Here is a 19,094-nt window from a genome sequence, read left to right on the forward strand (position 1 = left end):
GGCACCGGTGAATAGTTTGTAGGCAAAGTCGTCACGCCGATAGCAAGGGGTACTCCTGCAACTGTAACTTCGTCGACAGTCAGACTCGATACTTTGTAGCCAGGAGAATACCCCACCGCCTTCTCTGTAGTCGGTAACATCGTATCCCCTCCAAATTGAAACAGGGGCGGCGGGGGTTCATCCAGTCGAGATCGCGCTCCGCCTGGCAGTGCTTCATCGAGCCTCCGGGCCAGCGCCCGGGCAGTGCTCCGCATTTCAACCTTCAGGGCCATGAGAGCGGCCAGGATGTCGCCACAGGTCGGGTCGCTCCTAGTCAGAAGCCAGTCCGCGTTGTCCCCCCGTACACCCGATGCGGTCACCGGCCCCGGGGCGCGTGGGTCCCCAGCCATTGCGGACCCAGTATCAGCTAGCGCTCCGGCGGTGAAAACAGGCGCCATGTCCTTGCCCGCTGCGCACAATGAGTGGTGATACCAGGGGAGAGAGCGGCCGCTGGAATTGCAACAGTGTAGCCGCCGGGGAAACTCCGTAAGCAAAGCGAAGGCAGCACAGGATAGGGGTCCTCCACGTTGCCCGGGGGTTAGCAGTCGTCCACTACGGGGAGACGCTCCAAAATGGAGTCCGCCCCTGCCTCAAAGGGGTGGCAGGGGGGGAAGCTAACCGAGGGAGGGGGCTTCAGCGTCGTCTATGCCTCAAGTTGTGCGAAATAGAGTCCGACCCAGGTGGAAGGGTCCGACTCCTATCGTCCGAGCAACGCTCTAAGCCCCCGTGGTCTGCAGCGTCTCACCAGCTCGTCTCCCCATCTGAGTCTCTCGGCGTCCAGCGGCGGCCATCTGCGCAGGGTACAGAGGGAAGCGCCGGAGGTCAAAAACACATCGAGTCCAACACCGATTCCGCCGGCAAAGGTACCAAAAGGACACCAGTCAGTTCAGCGTCAGCATTCCACGGTATTAGGACGGCGCCGGGCAGGATAAAGAGTCAGGATAGTCAAAGAAAGCCAGACGGCTTGCGGAGCCGGGAGTTCAAGCGTCTGTCCCGTCCGCCATCTTGGCTCCTCCAATCCTCCCATTATTAAGTACATTCAACTATTATACTCTGACCCTTCGACTTCTATTTGGGATAATGGCGTACAATCAAGATATTTTCACTGCAGATGATATTTTACTTTATATTTCTAATCCGTCCTCTTCTTTACCTGATCTTTTTTCTTTACTTCAGGATTACTCCTTAGTATCTGGATATACATTGAATATTGATAAATCTGGTCTAACCTCTTAACAAGTTTTGCCTCTCTCATATGTTGCAGGGATCTGGCTTTGAAGGGAATCCCAGACATGTCAAATGTTTAGGTATTCTTTATGCCAATACTATTAGAGAAACCATTCAAATTAATCAAAGATATACTTAAGAAAGTTTACTCCCTTACTGATGGTTGGTCTCCCCTTTTCTTATCTTGGTGGGGGTAGGCTAGCAACTGTTAAAATGATGCTACTTCCTATTGTTAATTTTTACCTTTCTATGCTTCCTATTTCCCTTCTACACTATTTTTTCACAATCAATCGCCTCCTAACAAAATTCCTATGGAATAATCGCAAAGCTAAGATTTCTCTCTTTCGCCTCCAACAACCTAAGGATTTGGGTGGGGTCAACTTTCCTAATATTTCTCGTTTTCATTAGGCCTTTACTCTCAAACAAATCTGGCCTTTTCTCACAGATTCAACTCAAACTCATCCTTTAACAGCCTGGAGTTAGATAGAACTCGCACAAAATTGCCCCTTTTTCTTTCCTTACTGCTACTCGCTTATCTCAACTTTTAAAGAGATTCATTACCCCTGTACTTAAACACTCCAAAGCGTTCGCGATTTCATTGAAAGAATGGATTGATAAAGGTATTATCGCTTACGACCACTTAATTAAGGATAATTCATTAAGAACTTTCCAGGACTTACGCGACACCTTTAACCTTTCAAACACGCACTTAACCCATTTTCTCTTACTTACACACTCCCTCACTTCTATCATCTCTCAGAACAGTGCACTTCCAAACACTATCCTATCTCCACCAGACTTTTCTATCCCTTTCATAGCTTCTGCCATTTACAAAATACTTTCTCATCCCACCACTGAGAGACTTAAATCAAAACTTGAGCTTTTATGGGAAAAAGACCTATCTTAAGAATTTTCTCTACAAGTTTGGGATGCTATTTGGTCTAAAATACATACTGTTTCCCGCTCGGCCAGCACTACACAGACTTTTTACTTTTTTTACAATAGACTTTTTTTGACTCCTTCTGATTTGCATAAATTCAAACTACTTGACTCAAAGAAATGTTGGTCATGCTCATGTGACAATAGTGATTTACTTTTTAGTTTTTCCAGTGCCCTTTGTTCAAGTCACTTTGGTCTCGCATTTGGTCTACACTTAACAACATTTTATCCACTGATGTTCCCTTTGAGATTGTACTTATTTTCTTAGGTGGTCACCCATATGGAATGTTCATTGCAATGTGCGAAAATGTATAGATCTTTTCATAGCAATTTAGTTTCAGATAATTACAACCAACTGAAAAGATACTTCAAAGATTTCATATAACGCTTGGTGGAATTTGTTATGTCATCACCACAGGCTTGATCGTGCCTTTGCCACCACTGCACCCTTACAAATCAAAAGGGATATGTTATGGTTGCCCTTAACTGATTTTCTCTCAAGACAAGTCACCTGAATTGTTTTTTATCTTTCCTTTACTCTTATCTTCTTATGGTAACTATAGGTATTGATTTTGTAGTCTAAGTTGCCACCTCCTTCATCCTCTCTCCCCCCCCCCCTTCCTCATGACAAAATCCCCTTAAAAGCTTTGTTACTTGGTACAGTTTATTTGCCCCATTTGGGGTTTGAGTTGTATGTTGACTCATTTTACTGCTGTTCTATCTTCTTTGATGTTATTTGCTTCTGTAATGATGTTTTACTTTGCATACTTTAATTCGATAAAGCTTTCTAAACTTAAAAAAAGCCTCTATTTCTGCAAGTGGACCTTTGCAAAGGATGTCAACTCATTACCTTACCAAATCAATTCTATGTTTTCTTCCTCTCAGTTAATTTGTTCAAACACTCACGCAAGTACAAAGTATACTTGTCGGCCACTGTTGTCCTTAGAAACTAATCAACAGTGGTGTGCATGTTAGAAAAGGATATAGTGCAAAGATGGACAGCGTACAGTAAGAAGTCCTCATATGCCTGTGAAGGGGTTTCTTAATGCTGAAGCTCATGACAGAACAGGACCAATAGATGGGTATTGCACTGAAGGGTTGAGCCCCTTTCCCACACATTAATCAGAGGCTAATAGTTTTTGTATGTGTAGCCTAAGTTCTTTCAGTTATGTACATAAGTTTTGAGATACGGTGGCACTAGACTACAAGTAGTCAACAGCTGGTTGGCTTCATCCTACGTCTTTGAGGTGTATTCCGTTTGGAACTTCATGCACAACTGGTGACAGTCACTCAGTAGTTTGCTAGGGAATGCCTCTTGAAGTTATCTACACAGCAGGCATAAGTTCTATAAAAAGTATATGCTGGATAATACTTTGGGGATGCAGCCAACTGTGGCAAGACTATGCTAGATATTACCTTTTAATGGATTTGCTGTACAGGACAGTTGTTTACTATTATTCATTTTTTATACACTGAAATCTTCCACTGTCTTAGGCCTGAATGGGAAGAGTAGGTTGGAGTGCCAAGTACCTCAGCTTCCATATCCTCGGATACCAATTCTTCTCTTCTTTAGTCAATTATTGCCAAGCAACTCTATTTAATACTCCACATTCAAATGGAGAATCCAATAGCCCAATATAAACCGACAAGCCGAAGTCAAACTCCATTGTCAAGGAAATGGATTCTTCCAACCCTTCATTAAGGCTTAACCCAAAGTCGAGGAAACATATGTGAAATGAAGTGGCTCTGTTACCAAAAAGCACACTAGAAAAAGATGTCAGGAGCTAGACTTACAGATGAATTACTATGTTGGAATTGGGGATCCTCACATTCTTGCAAAGCCAGTTGCATCAGATGTAATTAAGAGTTTGTGATGCAACATTCCCACAGTAGGACGATCAGGAGGAGGAAGACCTCTAATCTGATCTTCCTGTCCACTTTGATCGAGGGGGGAAAGGAAAGAAAGTCACCGTGGATAAAGACTACTAGTCTTACATGCACTATCCCCAACTTCTCTTCCATGACCACCAGCAGTGAGGATTTGGATTCATAGACATGGAAGTTTGCATTTCCATAGTGGCAGAAATGCACCTCTCTCTTCCTGAAATCTAGCAGCTTCTCCAGGACACAACTGCCTTGCTTTTGGAATACTCTGCAGTGCAACTTCTTGGCTGTAGGCAAACAGCTATATGAGAATGAATGTGATGTTCTAATATACACTGCGAAATTATGCTGCCAAGGCAAACTTTATAACAAGCACATTGTTGGCATAGAAAGAGCTCCCGTCTCCTGGGGGAACAAAGAATAAAATAAAATATCTTATGTATGATCTATAGAGCCTTTGATCGTGCCCCACATATATATAATCATATATATAAAAAAATAAGCAATTGCAGCCTAATAAATACCAGAGCTGAATCATGCAGTAAAGAATTTCCACCATACATGAATAACATGCATTAGATACATAAGAAACAACAACAAAGTTTGTTTAGAAAACTGTTTTAATGCTCAGAAAACAGTAGAAATTCTCATAAAACACTGAAAGCATAGAAAGCTCCCAGGCTGCATTGCAAATACACAGTCTAAAAAGACTGAAAAGCTAACCTATAGCTGTTAAGGCACTCATGACCCCCAGCTTCCCATCATGCCTCAGGGGTGACAGTTAGGTCAGTTGTTCTTTGCGGAAACTGAAAAACCATGAAACAAAGAGGTTAACAATATCTCCAGCTTAAAATAGTCCTTTGCCGGGGGAGGCGAGAGGGTTGCTTATGACTTTGATGAGGATACCCCTGGAGAAGAACTAGGATTACAGGTAAGTAACTAATCCTTCTCTTCCAGGGGATCCTCATCAATAGTCATAAGCATTAGAATAGAATAGCGAGCCTCACCTCATCTCCCTGCGGGCAAAGGAGAACACAGAAACGTGATCAGTAAGCTTAGAAAAAACTAAGCTAGGATAGCTCAAAAAAAACTATCCAAACAGATTCCTCAAGGAGGCTTGGCCTACTTGAACATCAGCCCTGGAATCAGATTCTAGGCAGTAATGCCTCGTAAAGGTATGAACTGATTTCCAGGATGCGGCCTTGCAAATGACTGACATAGGAACATCATGCAAGAAAGCAACAGTGGCCGCTTTCCCCCTGGTGGAATGAGCCATGGGAGGTAAAGGTAAGGGCCTTTTCGCTAGCTGGTAAGCTAAGGTAATGCATGAAACTATCCATCTCGAAATGGATCTCTTAGCGGCTGGGAAGCCCGTTCTCAGGGCGCCATAATTAACAAACAATTGATCTGACTTCCTTATCTGCTTAAGCACCCTCTTGAGGTCTAAGGAATGAAGCGACCGCTCAGCTGGAGTCTCTGGATCAGAAAAGAAAGATGGCAGGGAAATGGACTGATTGATAAAAAATCAGACACCACCTTAGGGAGAAAAGAAGGATGTGCCCTTAAGACTACTCTGTTATGGTGGAAAACAGTGTAAGGCTCATTGGTACACAGTGCTTGGATCTTGCTTACTCTGCGCGCTAATGTAATAGCTACCAGAAAAGCAGCCTACCAAGACCGCTGAGCCTGCTCCAGGCGAGGTCGCCCCCACTCCGCTGCTCCTGCCCGCTGACTGCCTGACTGCCTGAGCTCTGCTCTGCTGCCTCGTTGCTGCCTTCTGTTAACTTTCCCCCCTTCTGCTGCCTTGTTGTTGCCTCGATGTATTCTTTTCCCCTCTGCTGCTGCATTCGTTTTTCCCTTCTGTTTTGCGTTTTTGCCTTCAGTGTACCCTCGTTGTTTGCCTCGGTGTATTCCTTTCCCCTCTGCTGCTGCATTCGTTCTTCCCTTCTGTTTTGCCTTTTTGCCTTCAGTGTACCCCTTTCCCCCCCTTCTGCTGCCCTCCCCCTACCTTGTGTGCTGCTCCCTTCCGCCGGACGACCCAGCCGCCGATGAGCCGCCCTCAGACCTCCTTCCCGCCACAGACCTCCGCCGACTCCGCCCCCCTGCTGCCCATTGGCTGCCCCGCTCCCACCACCCAGCTGACCCGCCCTCCCGGCTCCTTACTTATGACGCCCCCTGAGCGACCGCGCGCAGCGGGAGCACCGATTGAGCGCCGAAGGTGCGCCAAAGGTAAGCCCGTCTGCGCCCGTCCGCGCCCAGCGCCCGAATCCCTGGTCTCCGCAGACCCCAGCCCACCCGCCGGATCTACGACGCCACCGAACTCAACACCGGCCGGATCCCTGGTTGCTACTGAGCCACCCCGAGACGCACCCAGGGACCCTTCAGCTGCCACTCCTGCAAGTTCTCCTGCATCCGGACCTGCACTGCACCCACCACGCCGAGCACCAGCAGCAACCACCTGAAGTGCATCCTGCTCAACACCCGCTCCGTCCACAGACACGCCGTAGAGCTCTGGAATCTGTTTGACACAACATCACCAGACGTCGCCTTCCTCACGGAAATCTGGATGAACGCCTCCTCAGCGCCCGACATCGCCATTGCCATCCCGGACGGATACAAGATCACCCGGAGGGACCGCGGTAATCAGACCGGAGGAGGCATCGGCATCATCCACAGGAAAACCATCCGCATCACAACCAGCACCGACGACATCCTCACAACCGCCAAACACCTGCACTTCCAGATCCACACCGACCCCAAGACCACCCTCAGAGGCACCCTCATCTACAGACCCCCGGGATCACGCACACAATTCTGCGAAGACATCGCAGACTTCATCAGCCCGCACGCCCTCCCCTCCGCTGACTACATCCTCCTCGGGGACCTCAACTTCCACCTGGAGAACAACGACCGCAACACCACCACCTTGCTGGACAACCTCGCCAACCTCGGTCTCAAGCAGCTGGTGAACACCCCCACCCACTACGCCGGACACACACTGGACCCAGTCTTCTCATCCATCAAGAACATTGCCTTCAGCCACGCCACCGGACTCCACTGGACAGACCACAGCTGCGTCCACTTCAGCTTCAGAAAGAACACGATCCACCACCACCACCAGCAGGTTGCACGCAGAAGCTGGAACAAGATCACTGCCGACCAGCTCGCCGCATCCCTGAGCCAGGACCCCCTCACCAGCTCAGCGAACCCCAGCCAGGCCGCCAACAACCTCACGAAATGGATCAGCAACTGCGCAGACGACCTCGCCCCTCTGAGGACCCAGCCTAGCAGACCAGGCAGCAAGAAGGCCCCATGGTTCACCGACGAACTCAAGAGCTCCAAGAAGAACTGCCGAGCCCTCGAGAAAGCCTGGCGCAGAGCCCCAACGCCAGACAACATGGCCACCCTCAAGCTCGCCACCCGAAAACACCATCAACTGATCCACACCACCAAGAAAACAGCATTCAAGGAACGACTGGACAACAACGCACACAACAGCAAGGAACTCTTCAACATCGTCAAAGAGCTCTGCAACCCCAACACCGGAAACAACGACATCACCCCATCACAAGACCTCTGCAACTCCCTCGCCTCCTACTTCCACAACAAGATCGCGGACATACACAACAGCTTCAGCCTACAACCGACGCACCCCAGGACCGCACCAACACCCCCCACCACCACCCTCCGCGCCTGGACCCCGATCAGCACCGAAGACACCATCCGCACGATGAACTCCATCCACTCCGTATCTCCAACCGACCCCTGCCCTCACCACGTCTTCAACAAGGCCAATGCTGTCATCGCACCCCACCTGCGGGACATCATCAACACCTCCTTCGACATCGCTACCTTCCCGGAGAGCTGGAAGCACGCCGAACTCTGCGCTCTTCTGAAAAAACCATCAGCGGACCCCACCGATCTCAAAAACTTTCGCTCCATCTCGCTCCTCCAGTTTCCGGCCAAAGTCATCGAGAAGACCGTCAACAAACAGCTGGCCGCCTTCCTCAAGACGAACGGATCCCTCGACCTCTCGCAGTCTGGCTTCCGGGCCAACCACAGCACCGAGACCGCGCTCATCGCAGCCACTGACGACATCCTAGCCCTGCTCGACAACGGGGAAACAGCGGCCTTCATCCTCCTGGACCTCTCCGCGGCATTCAACACTGTCTGCCACCGCACCCTAGTGCAGCGCCTCAGCAACGTCGGAATCCAGGAGAAGGCTCTGGAATGGACCATCTACTTCCTCGCCGGGAGGACACAGAGAGTCCGCCTCCCCCCGTTCAGATCAGAAGCCACCGAAGTCATCTGCGGCGTTCCTCAAGGCTCCTCGCTCAGCCCCACCCTCTTCAATGTCTACATGAGCCCCCTTGCGGCCATCGCACGCCAGCACAACCTCAACATCATCTCCTACGCCGACGACACCCAGCTGATCCTCTCCCTCACCAACAACCCGGCCACCGCCAGAGCCAACCTACACGAAGGGATGAAAGAAGTAGCCGAGTGGATAAAGAACAGCCACCTGAAACTGAACTCAGACAAGACGGAAGTACCCATCCTGGGCTCCTCGCCGTCCGCCTGGGACGACTCCTGGTGGCCCCCCGCCCTGGGCAGCGCGCCAAACCAACAGACCATGCACGCAACCTGGGCTTCATCCTGGACTCCTCCCTCTCCATGACCAGACAAGTCAACGCCGTCTCCTCATCGTGCTTCAAAATCCTGCGCGTGCTACGTAAGATCTTCCAGTGGATCCCCACCGAGACCAGGAAGACTGTCACCCAGGCCCTCGTCACCAGCCGACTGGACTACGGCAACTCCCTCTACGCCGGAACCACTGCCAAACTCCAGAAGAGACTCCAGCGGATCCAGAACGCCTCAGCAAGACTCATCCTCGACATCCCCCGACACAGCCACATCTCCGGACACCTGAGAGACCTGCACTGGCTCCCGGTCAACAAGAGAATCACCTTCCGTCTCCTCACCCACGCACACAAAGCCCTACACAACCAAGGCCCAAGATACCTCAACGACCGCCTCAACTTCTACACTCCCACCCGCCAGCTTCGATCGACCAGCCACGCCCTCGCCGCCGTCCCCCGCATCCGAAGATCCACCACAGGAGGAAGGTCCTTCTCCTACCTGGCCGCCAAGACTTGTAACTCCCTCCCGACCCAACTCCGCCGGACCCAAGACCACCTCGCCTTCAGGAAGCAGCTCAAGACCTGGCTGTTCGAGCAGTAGCGGACCACCCTTCCCCAAGCGCCTTGAGACCCTACGGGTGAGTAGTGCGCTATATAAATGCATTGATTGATTGATTGAAGACAAATGCTGCAAGGAAGCTCTGTGGATTGGCTCAAAAGGAGGGCCCATCAACTTTGATAACACCAGGTTCAACACCCACGGAGGAGAAAGGTTTCGGACAGGAAGATATACTTTCTTTAACACCTTCCATGCTCATGACGAGCTCAGCTCGTCATGCAGTACACTGCTTGTGTGCTCATGACGAGCTGAGCTAGTCATGAACAATGGGAATTAAGCACCACTTTCAGCACTGAAGGAGAATTACTTTAGCATTGATGTGGTTAACCCCTGCAAGAAATCCTTGACCACTTGCATCTGGAAAAAGGAGGACTGGTTAGGCGTCTTCCTGTACGCCGTAATGGCCGATAATTGCACCCTGACAGAAGCATACTTAAGACAAGATCTTGCTAGATAAAGAAGGTAAGGGAGAATGACATCCTCCTGCCCCTTCGTAGGATCAAAGTGATGTTCCTTACACCACAGAAAAAACCTCTTCCACTTAAACGCATATGACGTTCTTGTGGAGGGCCTTTTCGCTTCTTTTAAAATATGCATACAATCAGGAGGCAGATTTAAATGTCCGTATTGCAGGACCTCAGGAGCCATGCTGTCAAGTTCAGCGAGGGAAGGTTGGGATGAAGAATCCTCCCTCCCATCTTGGTCAGCAGATCCGGCCTGCAAGGTAGCCTCCTGTGTGGAAGTACCGACAGATGTAGAAGGTCCGGTTACCACCACTGCTGTGGCCAGTCTGTAGCTATCAGAATTATGGTCATGCTGGATCTCAGTAGCTTGGACACCACCTTCGGGATCAGGGGCAGAGGAGGAAAGGCGTAGGCAAATGTCCCTGACCAGTCCATCAAAAGAGCATTCCCTCTTGTCCCTGGACGGTGGAATCTGGACGCGAAGGCGTGGCATTTTGAGTTTTCGTCGTCCGCGAATAGATCTATTTCTGGACGACACCAACGATGGAAAAGGTCCGCCACCACCTTGTCGTGCAGCACCCAGACTGGCTGATCTTCGAAGTGCCTGCTGAGTGAGTCTGCCTTGATGTTTAGTTCTCCTGGAAGATGCACCGCCACCACCAAGAGGTTTCGGGCGAGCAGCCAGTGCCGGATCGCCTGTGACTCCAGGGAGAGAGGACGCGACCGAGTTCCACCCTGCTTGTTCAGGTAGAACATGGTCGTCGTGTTGTCGGTCTAGACCAGGACTGAATCTGACTCTATTGCAGGCAGGAAAGCTTTTAGAGCCAGATGGACTGCTCTTAGTTCCAGCATGTTGATGTGGTAGGATTGTTCTTTTTCCGACCACAGTCCCTGAATCTGAAGGCACCCCATGTGTGCCCCCAGCCTTGCAGAGACGCGTCTGTCACCACCGAATGTATTGGTAATGGCTGGTGAAAAGGGACTCCCACCATCAGATTCCGCTGCTGAGTCCACCATGAAAGGGAGGATTTCGCCACCTGGGAAAGAGAAATCTGATCCTCCCAGCGACCTGTCGACTGATCCCACTGGTCCTCCAGAGTCTGTTGCAAAGGACGCATCCTCAGCCTGGCGTTGGGAATGAGAAAGATGCAGGACGCAATCAATCCTAGCAGGGATGCCACCTGCCGGACTGTCTGATACTGCACCTGGAGAAGAAGCCTGCACCTCTGTCTCATGGAAGACAGTCTCTCCTCCGAAGGATACGCTCTTCCCGCGCTTGTTTCCAGAACGGAGCCGAGGTAATGGATGGACTGGGTGGGCTGATGCAAAGACTTTTCCATGTTGACATGAAGCCCGAGGTCGTGCAGCTGCTGCAGACAAAACTGGAAGTCATGCCTCACTTGCAGTGGGGATGGACCTTTCAGCAGCCAGTCGTCAAAGTATGGATAGACGAAGAGACCTTTTCTGTGAAGAAACGCCGCCACCACTGCCATGCATTTGGTGAAGACTCGAGGAGCAGACTTTAGTCCAAAGGGCAGGACCTTGTACTGATAATGCTTGTGGCCGACCACAAACCGCAGGTACTTCCAATGACGTTTTGTGATGGAAATGTGGAAGTACGCATCTTGGAGGTCCACCGAACACATCCAATCCCCTACTTGTAGATGTTGACATATTTGGTGAAGGACCAACATGCGAAACTTCTCCTTGATTATGATTCTGTTCAGAAGTCGCAGGTCTAGGATTGGTCGAAACTTGCCCTTCTGATCTTTTTTGGGGACAAGAAATTATCTGGAGTAAACTCCTTTTCCTCTTTGAGAGGGTGGAACCTCTTCTATAGCCTGCTTTTGGAGAAGAGCTCTCTCCTCTTTTTGAAGCAGCTGTAACTGATGAGGACGAGACTTCTTTGGTGGAATGTGCACGGAAACGTAGCGCATATCCATTGCTCAGTATATTCAGCACCCAGCGATCTTCTGGGATGCTGGCCCACTCTGCTAGATGTTGAGAAGCACTTCCTCCCACTGGAGTGGGCAACGGAGGCGGAGGAAGCCACTGCTCATGACTTTCCTCCTCTCGTCGTGGCAGAGGACTGCCGTTGGTGACCACCTCTACCTCTGTTGGACTTTCCTCCTGGAAACTGGGTGTTCCCCTGGTTCTTGTTCTGGGACCACCGAGGGGTTTGAACCCTCTGTTGAGGCCACTTGCACTGGTTGGATTTGTAGCGGCGCTTAAATTCCTTTTTCTTTTCCAACCCAACCGCCTTGACAGTGTCCAACTCTGTTTTCATCCTAGTCATCTCTTCGTCGGCATGCGTGCCGAAGAGAGAGGAACCAGAGAATGGGAGGTTCAAAATGCGTTGTTGTGCATCAGGCTTGGGGCCTGTCAAACGCAACCAAGATGACCTTCTGGTGCATATTCCATGCGCATACGAATGCGCCGAAAGCACTGCGCTGTCCGCTGCCGTGCTAATCATCTGATTAGCCACCAAACAGCCTTCAGTCAGAGTCTCTTCAAAGTCTTTCTGAGCTTCTTTTGGTAGTTTGGACTTGAAGCGCTCCATAGAATCCCATAAGGCTCTATCATATCTGCCCAAAAGCGCTGCTGCACTGGAAACCTTCAGAGTAGAATCGGCAGAGTTGCAGACCTTGCGACCCCGCGAGTCCTGTGATCTACTGTCCTTATTTGGAGGAACTGAAGAGGTAGAAGTGACTGCATGTGTCTTACGTGCTGCTGCTACGATCACCCAGTCTGCAGGAGGATCCGTCTTGATGAAGACCAGGTCTGAGGTAGCTGGCTTGTATTTCTTTTGGATGCGCGCCGGCACCGCCTTAATGGTCGCTGGCGACAAGAAAATGTCCATGAACGGTTCCACAATTCCTGGAAACAATGGAAGTAAGGGACGAGACCCCGACTTCTGGGGAAGCGTCTCAAAAATCACCGTTGTGGTGACCTGGGGGACAGACATTTCAATGTTGAGCTTCTGAGCTCCCCTCTGCAGGACATCATGGTAAGTGTTAATGTCCTCAATCGGTGAGATCCTAGTGATAGGGCTATCTGAAAGTGTGCGGGAGTAGTCCCTCTTTGAAGAGTGGGTAGAGGAGGAAGAAGTAGACAGTGTTCTTCTACTTCTGCAATGAGCACTGAGTCTCCTATCCCTTGATCTCGAGCGATGTTCCCTTCTAGGGGAACGAGATCTAGAAGGCCTCCTCACAGGTGATCTCTCAGCTTGGACCCTGTGCCTGGGGGGGCTACGTCTGTCCGCTTCTTCAACTAGTCTTTGAAGAGGAGACCTGTGCATCGGACTGGCATACTCCTGCATCTGCCTTGTAACTCCTGAATCTTGCCAGTGCTGTAACGGCAGATTCCAGCTCGGGGACAAACGCACCTCAGTAGGAGAAAGCTCCGTCCGCCGCAAAGGCGACTTGCGTGCAGGGCTCCTGGTCTCTTGAGAGGCTGACCTTGAGGCAGCTCGCCTGGACGAATGCAAGGAGGAGTGGGGGGTGCTGTCTCAGCCACCAGAATCACCGATCCTTCTCTGGATCTCTCTGAAGCAGGTCTCGACGTCGGTCTGGAGTCTTGCGACGTCGATCCTGCATGCCTCCGCGATTCTTGTCACCTCAACGTCGCGTTGTCTTTCGACGTCTAATGCCTCGACGGTGAGCGATGCCGGCGAGAGGCTGGTGAAAATCGGGGATGCCTCGACGTCGAACGGCGTGCAGCCGACGAGGGAACATGCCTCTCTCTCGACGCCGAACGTCTCTGGGACCACGGTGGAGGAGCCAATCTCGACGTCGAGGGTCTACGCGACGACGGTGGAGGGGTACTTGGCACCCTCGACGCCGAACGTCGACGAGACGACGACAGAGATCTTACCCTCGACGCCTGGTTGTCGACGGCGGAGGACTCTGGGCTCTCGGCATCGACCGCTGTATCTGCGACAACGGAGGTGAGCCTGTTCTCTATGCCGAACGCCGTGTTGACGACGGCGGAGGCCTCAACGCCAATCGTCGCCGGGTTGACGACGGCAGATGTGTCACACTTCGACGCCGATCGTCGCCTAGTTGACGACGGCGGAGGTGTGATGCTCCTCGACGCCGATCATCGCCGGGTTGACGTCGGCGGAGGGGTCATTGTCCTCGACACCGATCGTCGACAAGTTGACGACGGCGGAGGAACTTGAAATCTCGACGTCGACGACGTACCTGAATCCTTTCTTGACGGCGAGCCCGCCGTCCAAGGTCGTTTTTTAGATAAATGACCCACCGGTAGATCTTTTCTCAGCGCCGAGCCCGACGCTGAAGCTGAAGGGTGTGAAGACTTGCCCTTCCTCTGGATGACCTAGCCAGGCCATATATGCGAATCCTCTTCCTGTCCTTCAGAGTTCTTCCTGACAGGGCTTTGCAGTGAGGACAGGTCCTTGGATCATGATCTTCAGGCAGACAAAGTATACAGACTTTATGTTTGTCTGTCTTGGCCTTTTTTTTTTCACAAGAAGGGCAGGTATCAAAAAGAGAAGGCATTTTCAAGGGGAAAAAGCCAAAAAAACTGCCAATAAAATACAGATTCTTACTTGACAAGATGTAAAATGTCGAAGTAAGCCAAAAAAGTTGTGTAAATTAAGTTAATTTCTGACAGAAATCAGAAATGAGTGGAGCTGTGTCACCAGGATCCTTCCTGAAGGAGCCGGAAAGAACAACTGACCTAACTGTCACCCCTGAGGCATGATGGGAAGCTGGGGGTCATGAGTGCCTTAAAGGCACGGTGTCAGTTTATTGCTATACAGCTACAGGTTAGCTTTTCAGTCTTTTTAGACTGTGTATTTGCAATGCAGCCTGGGAGCTTTCTATGCTTTCAGTGTTCTATGAGAATTTCTACTGTTTTCTGAGCATTAAAACAGTTTTCTAAACAAACTTTGTTGTTGTTTCTCATGTTTCTAATGCATGTTATTCATGTATGGTGGAAATTCTTTACAGCTTGATTCAGCTCTGGTATTTATTAGGCTGCAAATGCTTATTTTTATATTATATATATATATATATATATATGTATATATATATATGGTTATATATATGTGGCGCACATATAATATAGTGTTTCCGGGGTCCCGTGCATGGGCGGGAATATTCTAATGCTTATGACTATTGATGAGGATCCCCTGGAAGAGAACTATCTAGGTTTAGGCTCTTAAACATGTTACAATTTTTTTTAAAGAACATGGCAGAACCTAAAGAAGCAGCATCAGCAGAGCCCAGATGCAACGGACTACTAAGGCCGCCAGCTACGCACCACCCAAGGCAAGTGGAGGATAATCAATTTCTCTGCATGCTTCAGATATTCATATGCTACAGAATGGCAAAAAGGCATCATGATGTGTAGGTAGAAACTACAAAATATGGGTTGTAACTATTTTCCATGAATTCACAGGTATTGAGGGGTTGTTTCCTTTCAAACCATATACCAAGCCTACTGAAATGCTATTAGGAAATAGACACACAGTAAAAAAACACAACCGAAATTGGAATAATTTAATGTAATGCACGGACTGTGTTTTGCCCTGTACTGCTAAGGCCAGTTATGTAGTCTTCTGCCCCACCACTGTAGTACACAGAACTTAAAGTCTCCATGTTTTCTTCTTGCCACAACAGTTGCCTGGATTTCCAAGGGTAAAGTCTTGACAAGTCCTAAACATTTCTTGAAAGTCAGAATGTAGGCTACAGTAAGGTAATTCGGACAGGGTTTTGGGATTTCAAGATCCAGATACTTAGTTAAGAAGCAACATAATTGAAGACAAATCCTTTTATCAAAACCAAAGTGAACCACAATTGTAGAGCTGTGGATCGACTAACAAACATGGTCAACACTTTTGCTCGCCAAGCGAGTCATTAAGCTTTAGGTATGAAACTTCACACTACACATTTGATTTGGGAACCGCTTTCTTTATGACAAAATATTTATTTGGAGTTCAAGGTTTCCCCAAATGAGACATTTTTGCTACATTACAAATTTTGAAAAAAAAAGAATCATATCTTAATGAGCAATAACGTGTAATACTAAAATCCAGGAATATATATGCACGTGTAGCTGTAGAAACTGTATGGGCCATCAGCTCGTTTTTGGGTTTCAAGTGCTTTTTAATTAGCTCACCCTACATTAACTAAAGAGGCAAGCGATCAAATTTTTCCACAAGCGGACCAAATTCGAATTCAATTTCTTTTAGAGGGGCAACTCAAGCGTGACTGCATCCTGTCCTGCGAAGGAGCGGACCTCTATGGCTGAAAATATTAATCTAGGCACACTCAAAAGCACACGTGAATTGAAGTGCCACCACTGTATACAATCAGACACAGTAACAAGGAAATCGAAGTAATAAGCAACATACCTGGGTTTCATATACACCCTCAATGTCTGGGGCAGACAGGTCGGCATTGATCTCATTGATGTGCTCTTGGTACATATCTTCAGGGACGGAGTATTCATACAGGTTGTAGGCCAGGTTGGAACGCGGAAGGATTCTGTTCACCTTTGGGTTCAGGCATGGAATGAGGAGAAAAAAGGTTGGTAAAAAGAAACGGTTAAATAATTGCCTTAATAAACAGTTTGAATCTACGTAGTATCCCCTCAAGAGGGGTTACTGAGCTGGGGTACAATGAAGTGGACATTAAGGGTCCCTTCCCAAAGGCTGAACCTGCCAGAATTGGCAATGAGTGGCGTGCATGCTTTCACCTACCAGTATGAAACAAATCAATGTTCTGTTCATGTACACGTTTACAATCTTATGATCGCACAACTGTGGGTAGATTGTTAAGGTATGTAATTCTATCGGTAAAGCACCTTACTCCCTCAAAGGGTGTGGGAGCACATTATCAGATGTATATCGGGAGCACATTATCAGATGTATATCGGGAGCACATTATCAGATGTTCAGCATGCAACACTCTGAGGTAGTGCTTATTTGGAATGTATCTTATTTTGAGTAAAATCTATGTGGAAAGTATTTTGATGTTGTACATGAGTGACCGAAGGAGCGCTCTTGCCCTGTTTTGAGTTGACGCACTTAAAGAGTGGTGATGGTTAAACCCTATGCTACAGGACCCTTGTGCAATTCTTGGGAAACTGCTGAATCATCAACCCACATCTTGCGATGGATATGCCAGGCAAGACAAATGATCATGCAGGATTGAGGTATAGGGCGAGAAATGTGATCCACAGGGGTAGTTTGAGTTATGTCATTTCTTATTAAATGCATATTTTATAATTTTTTGAAGTACCAAATCAAGAGGCTGTGAGGGACAAGAGAGGGACCTACAGGGATGGACAATGCCATCCATGATGCAAATCATCACCATGTACCAAGAGTTCATAATGCATTTAAGTATTCAGTCGTAGTGATGGTTGACAGATCTCTACATGCTTTGGTTTTCTGTCCTCTTAGACAGCACATTAGCCACCATCCACCTTCCTAAACAAATCTCGCTCATTACTAGCTTTTGAGATGAGAAGATCCAGTTCTGGATACTTAGGGTACTAATCATTTTCTTTAATATATTGGAGAACTGGGACTATACAGCTCTTTCGGTTTTCCTAGGACTGGGTCATTAGAGATCAATCAACATTTGGCTGGGTTAGATGGATTAAGTTTATATACACCCAGGAGCAATAGATTCCTGCTCCCCTGGAGGGACTGTTAAACCATCAACATAACAGTGGGGTCCACCAAAAGCAATAGCAGCAAAAACCCCAGGAGATGGTTAACTACCAGTAGGAAACCCGAGTCCACCCTGCAGCTACATACTCAGAAACACTGAGGCACTATTAGGGGACCTGAACATGTAGGTGCAACAATGAATTTACGTATTTTCACCTATACTACACCTTTGTGCTTCAGAAGATTACACTTGTTGAAGAAAGTTAGTTTGAAGGACATAGGAGCAGACAGAAATGATTAGGAGTACCCTGGATGAATGGGCAGAGTTTCTGGTAACAGGTCCAAACAGGGACAAGCAGAGATCTCACAACTTGACGTCGCCCATAACCTCTCCACCGTTTACCTAGATGCCCACACAGATGACCTCAAGTAGAAGTCAAGTGCCAGACGTAAGAGAGAGAAGGGCACAGACCCACCCACGTGGACAACATGGTCAACTAATTGTCAGACAACCTGCTCACATAAAAATTCAAACCAGTTGTGCAAGATAATAAATTATATTCACAATGGCATTGTGTTTCAGTGCCATATCCCACTCCACCAATCTTTGAGTACATAGCACTCATTTGTGTACAGGTGTAGGGTTAGCAACAGTTGCAAATTAGAGTAAATTGACATTCTTCTGTGTTACACATGCTTGCTATAGGTACCTTAGCGAAAGCAAACATGTTGGTGTGGTCACTGAAGTATGCCTTTTTTAGGTTGGGCCTATCAGACACTACAAGCTGTAAAATACCTATTGTCAGCTTACCAAGAACATACTGTAGAGAGGTCATGAAATTAACTGCAGACATTGCTAAGTTAGCATTAGTTTGTATATGCTTTGCAGCCATTTTGCCCCTTTGGCACGTGTTACTATATGGCTTTATTCTCGTGGATAAACTGCTGGTGCATTTGTGCATGAGAACTGTGTGCCCTTCACACATTTAGCTGTACACTGTGCTCCTAGTCTGCACAGCGTGTTCAAGGTCGAAAAACAATGTATGCTGTTGATTCACTATGGCCAGTCCTGCGTCCATAGACACAACATAGAACACAGCTGCACTACTGAAAGTCGGGTGCTTTTAATATGGCACTGCATGCATGAAAAGGCACTTGGAGAGATTCATTCCAACGAAGAAGAGCTGTGCTGGTCCTGAGATGTGATTTCTGACATCTTGACTTGGAGGGATGGGGTCCCCCTGACAAAGCCTAGAGGTCTTCTATACTTATAATAAACTAGCTTATAGCATGGGAGGGTGGTAAGGCGTTGTAGCCCTGTTTCCACTATCATTATAATATGATTTCCCCTTTTGTTCTTTAAGGAATTGGAACCATGCTGATTATATTATTCTTATGCATTTTGCTGCTAGTTAACTGCATTGTAGAGCACGTTGGTTAAAATAAACATTTTAAACTATACCGTGTCTCGGTTTACTCACGTTGTGGACCGGTATGAGTGTTTTAACGAAAGAGTGTTCTTCTTCCCACAATTCCTGAGAGGGACAGAGTGACATGTTCTAGGATGTCTAATCATTGGTAGCTTTGCTGTAGTACGGACAATAAATGAGAGACTATAGCTAGTCAGATTGGGGTTC

The 19,094-nt window shown here is 48.3% G+C and overlaps 1 protein-coding gene across 1 annotated transcript in view; it reads right to left on the bottom strand.

Moving 5' to 3' along the window:
- POLE (DNA polymerase epsilon, catalytic subunit) overlaps nucleotides 1-19,094 on the bottom strand; it is a 300,678-nt gene that overhangs the window by 91,288 nt on the left and 190,296 nt on the right. Inside the window, exon 33 of the mRNA XM_086943189.1 lies at nucleotides 16,192-16,332. Within this exon, the coding sequence (XP_086799315.1) occupies nucleotides 16,192-16,332 (141 nt within the window). The remainder of the gene's footprint in view (nucleotides 1-16,191; nucleotides 16,333-19,094) is intronic.

The sequence above is a fragment of the Lissotriton vulgaris genome, chromosome 11 (assembly GCF_964263255.1).
Source record: "Lissotriton vulgaris chromosome 11, aLisVul1.2, whole genome shotgun sequence".
In the NCBI taxonomy this organism is placed as follows: domain Eukaryota; kingdom Metazoa; phylum Chordata; class Amphibia; order Caudata; family Salamandridae; genus Lissotriton; species Lissotriton vulgaris.